The sequence below is a fragment of the Chelon labrosus genome, assembly GCF_963514085.1.
Source record: "Chelon labrosus genome assembly, chromosome: 2".
In the NCBI taxonomy this organism is placed as follows: Eukaryota; Metazoa; Chordata; class Actinopteri; order Mugiliformes; family Mugilidae; genus Chelon; species Chelon labrosus.
This window is the reverse complement of record NC_140338.1, coordinates 23,201,606-23,213,399: the sequence shown is the minus strand read 5'-3', so window position 1 is coordinate 23,213,399 and position 11,794 is coordinate 23,201,606. Positions and strand designations below refer to the sequence as shown.

The 11,794-nt window shown below is 40.7% G+C and overlaps 1 protein-coding gene across 1 annotated transcript; it reads right to left on the bottom strand.

The window, feature by feature from the left end:
• Positions 1–1,483: 1,483 nt before the first annotated feature.
• LOC311496897 (high-affinity choline transporter 1-like) lies at positions 1,484–10,488 on the bottom strand (the record flags this gene model as incomplete). The annotated part of the gene is made up of 8 exons (XM_084556924.1): positions 1,484–2,073; positions 2,241–2,458; positions 4,107–4,260; positions 5,277–5,420; positions 6,775–6,923; positions 7,017–7,172; positions 7,320–7,433; positions 10,305–10,488. 8 exons carry the CDS (start codon positions 10,486–10,488, stop codon positions 1,510–1,512), a joined length of 1,683 nt encoding a protein of 560 aa, XP_084413050.1. The 3' UTR covers positions 1,484–1,509.
• Between the last annotated feature and the right edge of the window lie 1,306 nt (positions 10,489–11,794).

The following is an 11,794-nucleotide window of genomic DNA, read 5'->3' as shown; positions in this document are numbered from 1 at the left end:
GGACAATTGTGAAAAGGGAAATTGTGATTTCTGTTGCTGTAAATCTTCTCTGAGAGAACCAGTTAATAATTACACTGATGGAGTTTGGACAAAAAGAAGTTTAATTAAAAAAATATACAGTACAAAGGTTCATGAAAGGATGGCATAAAATTCACATGTCAGCAGTGCCATTAGGATTAAAGTGAAACGCAGGTGGTAATGATAAAGACAGGTGTGTTAACACAAAACATAGTGAAAGGGTCACTTCAACAAAATCCAGCACTTTAATGAAGTATCAGCCTCTGGACTGGACCGGAAATGTAGATCAACCATTTGCTGTTAAGAGCAGCAAAGTTGTATATTTAAGGAACTAAATGTTCCATGAAACTGTACAAACACACCCATCAAATGTAGTTGGGTTAAAAGTCCATAATAATGGCGTCCTTTTTGTGGTATTTACAACCTTGTATGTCCACATTGTCAGTAAGGTCTAATGCTGCCATTAAATGTGGTTACGACGTTGGAATTTGCGTTAGGGTTAGGGTTAAGCTAACGTCATTTTACGCATATGTTTTATAAAACTACACAGAAATATTTTTACATCTAAAGTGCAATACTTCACCATGTACTACTAGAAATTTCTGAAAACACACCACAACTCGTATACTTGAACCTCTCTGAAAATTTCCAGTTACAATAGACCACTTTTGTGTTGGTAAACATGATGACATTTTTTAGTGGGCGTGACGTAGTTGCGACGAAGGCCATTAAAGGGTCTATACTACAAGAGGAGGCCTTTAATAGACTTCTTGTTAACACGGTGGTAATAACAATACCATTTGATGGCAGCATTTAAAGAACAAAATGTTCCATGAAACTTCACAAATACAGCCTTCAATTGGTTTTCAACATGAACACCCCTCTCTTATGTTCAAGACATGTTCACAAATGATGGAAGTAAATGGTAAAATATTGCAATTTAGCTGTGAAGAAGTTTATTTGTAGTTTTGTAATTTTTAGGGAAAGGTATCGTGGCGTTTCAGGTATTTTGGTCTGCCATAAACCAAATCAAAAGTTCTTCTACCTTTAATGGCTAGCATCAAACATTTTGTGTACATGACTTCCCATGTTGTAAACCACAAATTCACAAGTTCCATTTGAAGGCAGTACATGTGAATAGCGCCCTCTTTTGGCTATTCACAACCACGTAAGTGGACATTTTTGGTAAGTTGTTTTCTAGTGTTTCCAGAAATGATGGAGCTGGACTTGATGCTTTTAGGGGTTTATAATATCATGATTACAGTCTTATAATAAACACCTTTTTAATTTTTGGTTTTAGTTTTTTTTGTCGTTTTAGATCTAACTTCTAACTTGAATTTCATATTAAAAATACCTGTAAACACAATGAAACTTTGACACCTTGTTGCAGTTAGCAAGAATAATACAAAGGCAACTTCTGTAAATATAAAGAGTACATAATTATAAAAATAATAAAAAGCAGGTCAGCACCTTTGCAAAAGGAAAGAACTGTCACATTTCAGCCTCCAAAATTGGCTGTAAGGCAACTCCATGTCTGTTCTCGACATACTCACCATCACGTCCAGATCCTTCATTGTTATTCTGCGTTAAAGCCCCCTCTGGTGATACAGTAACAGAGCGTTTCACTTTGAAAACATCCCACCTCTCAGGCAGCAGGCCATGACTGAACATGAACCTAACTAGCGTGGAAAAGACTAAAATGGTTACCAAGGTGCAGAGCATGGACACAGTCCTGACAGGGGACTTTTGGACATACATGCCATCTTCCAATGTACAACCAGGAAGCTGAAGAACCACAGGAAGCCCTACAGCGTTTTCTCCAAACAGGATCCTCATAGTCAGTCCTGCGATGTAACCCACAGTGGCCCCGTAACCATTTGTCACTTGAAAGAAGAGCACAGAAACCAGATGGGGGAATATAAGGGTGTAGGAAACATCCGCTCCGAGAATCCAGAGGACCAGTGTGCTGTTGGTGAAGAACGTTATGGATGTCCCAACTAGACCAACCACCACCACTGTGACGCGAATCACCCACTGCATTTCATAGTCTGAAGCCTAGGGACATAAAGTCATAGAAAAGGATTGATTCATGTATCTGTGCTTTTCAAAATGGATCCATGTCAGTTTGCTACCACCACAAAGACAAGGACAGAAGGACAAATCCTACGTCTCACCTCCAGAGCCACACTGTCCTTCTACCATCAACTCCTTACCCTCCTCACCTGTGTACGCAGGACGTTCTTGTAGATGTTTGAAGAGAAAACTGATGTTGCAGACAACAGGCCAGAGTCTGTGGATGACATGACGGCAGCAGCCACAGCTCCGATTCCGATGATTGAGATGTATGAGGGAGTGAGGTGCTGCAGGGTCAGGGGTAGGATTAAAGTGTGCTCACCACGAACATACGGAGGTGGAAGCCCGTACAGCGTCAAGTTCCAGTCTGGATAAGAAAAATAACAATGAATCATTAAAAGTACCTCTTTAGATTACCAAGCTGGGCTTGGAATAGCCATTTGGATTTCATTATGGGGCGTGTTTCAACCAATACAGAGAAAACGATATCTCTGCACACAATTTGATAGTCCAACAAGCAATCAATTCCAGGGTTCTTAGATGACTCATATGACTACTTCACTGTTACTTCTGTTGCTTGCTTCCTCCACAAAAGGTTTGGGTGAGTATAATTCAGGCTGGCTTATGGGCAAGAAATAACAATTAGCCAGGACAACACCACACCCTATAACATGCATTCAGACGCTGATCAATGCTCAATGCTCAGTTTTGCTCAGTTTTGTGTTGATGAGTCAGAATGTTGGGTGGCACAGTGGTGTGGTGGTTAGCCCTGAAGAAGGTCCCGGGTTCGAATCCATGGGCCGACTGGGCCTTTCTGTGTGGAGTTTGCACGTTCTCCCTGTGTCTGTGTGGGTGTACTCCAGCTTCCTCCCACCGTCCAAAGACATGCTAATTAGGTATATTGGTCGTAGGTGTGAATGATTGTCTGTCTCTCTGTTTTAGCCCTGCGATAGACTAGCGACCTGTCCAGGGTGTACCCCGCCTCACGCCTGATGACAGCTGGGATAAGCTCCAGCCCTCCCGCGACCCTTCACAGGAACAAGCGGTCACAGAAGATGAATGAATGAATGAATGAATGAGTCAGAATATTGAACACTGGGCAGTTCAGGCCTTGTTCATGAGCATCTTAACTAAACCCTTCCTGCTATATCTTACAGCAGTCAAGTGCTAGTCCAAAGAAAAGTTAGGACATATTGTCATATTAACCGCCTCAACATGGTTGACATGAACACACAAGTTGTTTTCTGGGCCAGATTTTCAACTTGGAAAGGCATCTTGGAAATATCTATCAAGCTGTACGTTCCTCTGTAAAAATGACGGCCTAAAGGCGGTTATGGCCAAGAAAAAGATGAGAGATGTCGCATCATGCAGACACTGATCAATGCTCAAAACGTTCTTTCAGAAAGTGTTCAACCACGAAACAAACAATCACCAATTTCAAAAAAGCCTCCGAAAAACAAAAAACTGCATTCAATCATACCATACTCATACACATGCTGGGTGAAAAATACACTCACTTGCCAAACCATTAAGTACACTAGTGAAATGAAATTCATTCTAACATGCACTAAATATCCCTTCATGATTGTTCTAATGTTAAGTTGATGTTGAAACAGCGTCAGAAAGCTAGTGATTCAACTGGATGATCATTATGGTGGATGTAGTCTGTGGTGCTGTTAACCTGGATTGAATTAAACACTAAAGAACTTCATGTTATGTTGCCTGGCCCACTGACTAAAATGGAATGGAAGAAATCCCTGAAATGAGCAATGCATGTATCACCTATGAATCTCATTTAGTACATCTGTAAGAAGAAACTGTGTTATCATTTCCACTTGCTAAAAGTAAACTGCACTTTAGACATTAGCCATAACATTAGTGCAGAGGTCACATGTGGGTAGAGAAAGACAGGAAGAGATTTCTTATTGCAATATGACATTTACTGCAATGAACAGTTTGTCTGGAACTTTAAATAACCGTCATCTGTCATCTCTTACATGCACTGCAATTCCCACCTGTGGATGCAGCGATAGCGCCAACCAGGACAGGGGGGACTCCCAGTATGGCAATGACAAGAGCAGCAGCATAGCAGGTTAACTGGGCTGTTTTTGATGAGGCGGCGGACAGTGTCCTCTGGTGGAAGCTCTGAAATGAAACACTACCAAGGCCCTGAAAAAGAGCAGGAGGAGAGGGAGAAGACGCATGATGAGGGCGATAAGTTTCGAACGAAAAGGCAAACTGATACTGTGAAACACCACAAACCCAGCTGTTCCACTATACTCCACTGACCTGCCCCTATTTGTTAAACTTCAGCCGACTAAAGCTGCCAGATTATCCATGTTGCCCAATGTTTTTTCCAATCCAGATCTGTCTGCCTAATCTGCTTTTGTGACCGCTCATTTGCCCTTTAACTATCAGCGGTCTACTTTGGCTCTGCTTCTGTTTGTCTGTTTGGACTGCCCTCAGATAGCCCAAAAAGCTTGGCAACATGCCCCTAGAAGACTTCTTTGAGCAATGTTGAGGTTCTGTGCCTGCCTGCGGCGTACAAAGTCAGGTTAGCCATCATATGTACAGTACGCACTGCAGTTGCTCGACATAAAGAGAACCTGGAGCTTATCAAGCTGATTATGAACTGTAACATCTGTAGTTTGAATCTGAATCTTCGTTTGCTTCATCTCTCCCTACTTCAAATCTATGGTCTATAAAATGCTGCTAAAAGTAATACGAGATACTTTCTTTGTATTTCTAGGTGCCTCTTAGTAACTTGCCCGTGACACATCAAGATGACGGATTTTTATTATAAACAACGCAGAGCACTACATAACACCGGAGTCTCACTACATTAACACTTCTGAACAGATAGACTCTAATTTGGCCTTAAATCCAAGAGGGGCACTTATTTTTGCACCTCACAAATATGTAACATTTTCCTGGTTTAGCAAATTGCAAGATTGCAAGCCAATAAACTGTGGTCACCCCTGATCTAGGGAACAAGAAAGTGAAAATGAAGTACAACGATATGGTTTGTCAAATAGAAGCTAAATGGAAAACGAAAAGCAGCTGAAGCGTGGACTCTGCTCTGATAAAACTCGAACTGCGTGAGAGTTATACACTCCTCACTCCTCAGTTTGGCTCTGAGCTTATGATGGAAAAATACGTTTCCGACTGATCAATGTTCAGCTTACCAGCATTAAGAAATCATCGATCCACTTCCACACGCTGTCCTGCTCAAGAGTCCCAACCCAAGGCTCTTGGAACGTGTGGTTGAAAGCAGTCTGGGCGATGTTTACCGACAAGTTGTTGAGCAGAAGGAAGGGGACGCACAGCCACTGCAAACATAGTAACATTATCGCACTGGAATCAACAGGCCCTGTCAGATGCTCCAAGTATGACTTTATATTCAAGCTTACTGTGTTCAAACACCAAACCAGAGGAAACATGGAGAGAGAACAAAAGGGATGGACAAGCGGCAAAGCCTCACATTATCCTTTGTGTCCTTTCACACCTTCACTGCTTCAAAAACATAATGCTTATATGGTAAAATCGTGTCTTTACTCTTGGTCCCTTTCTCTGTGTTATGCTCCATTTAAGAGCTGTTGTCTGCATGGCTAATGTTTTACTAGTTTTTATACAGGCTGTATAAACTTACCAGTTGCTGGTGACATCCAACCAATCAGTATTTATTTTTATATTAACAGTGAGCTTTAATTACATTTAAAAGACCGTTTCCTGTTTAGTTTTCCTTTTAGTTAGTTTAGTTTTATTTCAATAGATTCTGTTTTTTACGGTGGCCCTGAAGGTCAAAACACAATGACATTTCAGATTACGTAAAGAGTGTCATCCAGTGATGGAGGGCGTAATCATCTAACTCTACAGCTGTGTCTGTAGAGTTAGATGACCATGGCCTTGGCATGTTCCTCAGAGAGAAAATAGGGCAGATAACTGACCCCAGCAGTAATCTAACATTAACTACACAAACTATCTATAGGGAAGTGAAATTATTCTCTAACACTTTCAACCCATCATGACATTAACATGTAACTCGGAGCCATGAAAGCACGGTTGAAATAGTTAGGTCTGAGGAGACGGGGCAACTACGTCCTCATTGTGCGTCCCCTCAGCCTCTTTAAATAATGCCAGTGTCTTTCTGCAAGACATGCAGGAATTTGGCAATGACTCATACTTCTTTCCGCAATGTGGACAGTACATGTTGTCTGCTTTCAAAGCACATCACAGTGTCTACACTTACGCATAGCTGACTATTCACAAAGCGTCATTTATTGACTGGCAACGAAACAACCAATCACATCAGCTTATATTTTAGCATGGGTTCTGTCCAATCAGAAACAAGAAGTGTGTCCCTACCCTTTCCGTAATCTGAAATGTCGTTGTGTTTTCTGTCATGTTGTTGTGTTTTCTGAAATGTCATGTTTTCCAAAATGTCATTGTGTTTTGACCTTCAGGGCCGTTTCCCCACCCGTGTGAGTGATTTCTCCTCCCTTATTAATCATACCTGTGTCTTTTTTCGAACTACACTCTCTCTGTTGGGATTTCAATAATAAAATAGTAATCAGTGATGAACAGCACCACCAACATGTGGAAGGTTTTACTTGTTCCACTCTTGTGTTCATGTTCAGGGTACGAAGAATATGAATATGAAGAGCAGAAGAGACTGTCACTCACCAAACTGAGGAATGCTAATGAGAGCTGGATGACATCGGTGTAGGCCACAGAGTAAAGACCACCTAACAAAGTGTAGATGATAGCCACGGCTGCAGAGATCCATGCAGAGTAGGCATAAGGCAAGTCCAGTATAACACTCATAGTTGCTCCTGTTAGAAAAACTCACAACTTTAAATTTTTAATGTCTTAACTGCATTAAAATAAGACACCTTCTTTGTGACCTGCTGAGAATGGATATTTACCTAAGCCAAGCAGCGTGCAGGACACCCACAGCACATCCACCAGCAGACATGGCAGTACGAGAGCACCACTAAGCACTTTCCCATACTTTATCTGGAATGGGTCCATCATGGTGATATACTTCTTGTCTCTCATTGGTTTAGCAAAGAAAAGACCACCTGAAGCAGTGGACGAGATATTAACCATTATTTACATTAACAGTTTAATAAAATGTTGTAGATGGATGTTAACTACACAGGAACAATGTGTAGATACGTCTGCTATTCTCAAGATCAGAACACATTACTTACTGCTTCTATACTTACCTATTATGAAGGACACTGAGTATTGTATAGGCATAAGAGCCCATATTAAGCCCATTTTGGGAGTGTACACTGCCTCAGCCACACCCAGGATAAAGCCTCCACCAACCCACGTGGCTGCAGAACACACGCACACACTTTTATTTGAAAATTGAAGTTCTCTCTGCAGGATGGACACAACAGCAAATGAGTAAAGAGCTGCTCGTTTATAACTCCAGTGGTCTTTACTCTGGACACCGGTGGTGTTTGGGGAAGCACTGATCTAGTAACTACATCTTCATTTGTAGATGAAACAGTTGTAAACTGGGGTCTCTGAAACATTCCTGTGATCACTCCAGCTGTGTTCTAGTGATTACTGAAGTGGGCTTGGGACCATAGGGTGCCCAGGTTAACAGGAAGAATATACTGATCATAGCTGACAGAGAAAAAGAAAAAGCTGACATTCAGCCCTTATTCATCAGTGAGGGCTGAGTGGAGAGGATCTCGGACTTCTGGTCCCTAGGCAAACATATAGAGGAGGACATGGTCTTAACAAAGCAGCAATACTACTGAGGATTCTAAGGAAGAACCCACTGCTTTAGAAATGGCTAGTGTCTTTCTGCCACTGCATGCAAATGTAGACACCTGGCACAGTCCCTTGGATTTCATCATGGAAGTGTTCTCTTCAATCACCACATAAGGTCTGCCCAAAAGATCTCTGCCAGAGCATAATCAGTTTCCAATAGAAAGACTCCAGGCCAGCCTTCTGCCACAACACTACTTTTGTTGTCTGGTTTGCCAGCTGTGCCACAGAAGCAGAAAGGAAAACGATTCAGAAGGTTGTTACCATTGCCTAGAAGGTCATTAGCTGTCCCCTCTCCTCTGCAGACAATCTGCACATGTACTGCTGACTCAAAAAAGTCCATCGCATCCTCAAAGACCCATCACACCCAGGGTATTCTCTGTTTGAACTGCTGCCGTTACAGGACAGTCCAAACAGACAAAACAACAACTATTACTCCATAGTCATTACCTCACTAAATACTGCTAAATCTTGAACACTTTAAAGAGAAGAGTTTGTGTAATAATGTGAAATGATTTTTTTAATTTTTATTTTTTTACAATAAATACATTGTATTATATTCTATGAGTGAAGGAGAAGTGAGTAACGTCCATGACTATTACCTGGTCTTCTACCTGGTCTTTCTGTTAGGAAACTAACAGTACCTACTGTCTGTTCATTGAACCATTTTATGTCTGCTTGTTTTGAATTGAATTGAAGCTTTATTTGTCATTGCATAAAATACAGAGTATCAACACAACGAAATTCAAGTTGCCACTCTTGGTCAGTGCTTTTTTAAAAAGTGCAATAAATAATTCATAAATAAATAAGTAAACATACAGAAAAACATCCCCTAAAAGTTCCACACTCACTCTTCCTCTCACACCCCCTCTCATCTGCCCAGCCCCCAACGCAGCACAACATTTACACACAGAAATACCCTCCAAACCCTCCCAGACAAAACACCCTCCAGCACACATGAGTAAGATAGCTGCAGCCTAGTAGCAGTGCCTAGTGCAAAGGTGCAAAAAAATGCAATATTGTCCAGAGGTGTTAGTGGTTGATCATGGCAAGGGAGGGGAAGGGTGGGCCACAGTTTGCAGAGGGTTCTTATTTTGGTTTAGTGAGCGTATGGCCCAGGGGAAGAAACTGTTGGTTAGTCTGGCGGTGCGTGCATTTGTTGACCTAAAACGCCTGCCGGAGGGGAGCAGGTTGAACAGGTGGTGGGCGGGGTGGGCAGAGTCCTTGAGAATGGATCTGGACCTATTGAGGCAGCGGGAGTTTTGTAGAGACAACAACATAATGATAAGAAATTAGAGCAGCAATCGCTCTAGTTAAAAATAACACGTGCAGTTCTAGTGAGAGTGAGTCTTCAGTCAACTTACACTGTTTAGTGGTTAAATAAATCAAGAATAAATAAAGCTTTTATCATAAGAAAGGACATTTAATTTATCCTGATCCAACAGGATTTAAAAATGTGTAGGCCAACTTAATAAATGTGGTCAGCATAGAAATTTAGTTCTAAACTACTGAACTAGATAACTTTAAGTTTAAAGTTGACACTTTTATTTTGTTTTATGGAAGTGATACCCTTGAATCATATCTTTTGTTGATTATTTCAGCCCTGTAGTGGTGTTGAGGGGAAATTTGCAGTTTTTACTTGCTGTTTTACAGACTGTACAGAAGTATGGCATGCAGGAAAGAAGTTAGGGAGGTGCTGTTTGAATAAGAACAAGAGTGTTGTAAAGGTTAGGGAAAACCGAATTTGTATGGCTATGACTTGATGTTTTTTGTTTTGTTTTGTTTTGTTTTGTTGCTATCTGAATGTTAAATTAGCCGAAACTGTTTCATTTCATCTTCATACTTGATATTTGCATATATGCTTAATGTGTGCATATTATTGTGTGCTTTGCACATTTTATTAATTTCCATGTGTACTGTAAGGCTGTACAACCAAGCCTGCTCCCAGTAGACCACATACGTAAAGTATAACTACTGCTGTATTTAATTTGTAATTTTTGGATTTATTAAATGCTCACTTTCCCATCTCTTGTGTACAATGTCCTTACAACTATGTGCTGCTGCAACACAGAGGCTATGATCCTGTTTGTATATGCAAGTCAGGATAGTTGTTGATGCTACATGTAGCATGTCAAAGTCTGATGACCAAAGAGGTAGGTCATGCATAACCTTCCTCTTTGGTCATCAGACTTTGACTAGGAAACTGTTGAGTGGAGAACTGCTACCAAAGGTCTCTGATCTCTCTCTTTTGTTTTGTTTTGATTGTATTAATAGTGCAGCTTTGATTGTTAACTAAAGTAACAGTCTTATTATTATTATTAGTGTTGTTGGAATTGTTTATTGCACTCTTAACTTTTTTAAGAGTTATAAAAGCAACCAAAACACTTCGATCGGATTTTCAGCTGGACCAAGAGTTTTCTGCTCACCTGTCATGGTAAAAATTCCCACCAGCAAGCTGATATTCCTGTCTCCAAGGAGCACCACTTCAGTCCTGTCTCCATCGCTCTTCTTCTCTGCCCTCCTGGACTTCTGGGCAGCCCACACTCCAGTCCCTAGGATCAGGATGTAGAAAAGTACGACCGCAATCACGCCAGGGACGTTCAGAGCCATGGTGGTCACAGACTGTCCTCCTCCGCAGAACGACCACGTTGTCGTTTTGCATGCCCTCAAATTACGACTCACCGTTACGTTTGAGGGTGACACTAGCCGCGCTAGTGACGTCTAGCGGCACCGCAAACAATCAGGCTAAAAACGGTTTTAATTAATTCCATTTTTTTTTTCAGTCGCTAACAAGCGTTTGTCCAATCAGTGGTCACATTTTCAAAACTCTAAACACAATTATCACAGCATCGGTCTTTTGTGGCCATACCATTTACACATTTCATGTCGTTTTCACACAATATACAGTCAGTGAACACATTTACACAATGCTTACATTTTCCTAACAGACAAGCTATACCTCCCAACAAAATTATATGGATTATTTTTGTATTATTTACGAATGTTAACACACAACATCCCACAATAGCAAAAGCAATATTCCAAACCTTAGATACAGTATAAAAACCTCTGCTTCTGCAATGATATCAGTTCAAAAACAACATATCTAAACATAAACCATGACATCAAGATTTCACCTTTAAAAAAAAAAAAAGTCTAACCCACTGCTACTGTGTCTGTTGTGTCTTACAGTTTTTTCCAATTGCTTACAGTTTTTTACAACCGCTATGACCCGTTTGTCAGAACCTTAAACACTTTTTCAAAACTGTTAACGCACATCACACCTGAAACACACAATTCCCCAAACAGTTAAAAACACTGACAACTGATGGAATAACACAAACTGAATCACTTTGTATGTGTCAAATCTACTTTTTTCCTTTTTATTTTACAATCAACAGATTATTGTATTGATCATACATGTAAATTAAAGTTTTTCTCAGTTGCTAAAACACTAAAATCCATTGGCTGAAGAAAGTTCTCAGTTGCTTGAACTCATTAAGCTAACTGTTCAGTCTGTTGTCAATACCTTAAACCATTTCACATGGTTTAGCAAAACTCTAAACACATTCTCATTCTTAAAACACATTCTGCACTCTAATGCACATGTCATCCATACTGGTAAACACAAGTGGCAACAGTTACATATAAAGAGAGCAGAAATGTCATTGATTGAACACAGTCAGTCAAAACTGATTTCACTTGTTTCAAATGATGTGACAACCAATATAAGCCAGTTCAGAGAGCAAACAGGCTGTTGAAAGTGGGAATGAGAAAGTGTGAGAATGGACAGAAGAATTTATGTGAGAGGACGAGGACGAGTGCGTATGCGAGGTGGGGGACGAGGAGAAAGAGGAGGAGGGCAAGAAAGAGAAAGAGGAGGACGAAGAGGAAGAGGAAGAGGAAGACAAAGAGT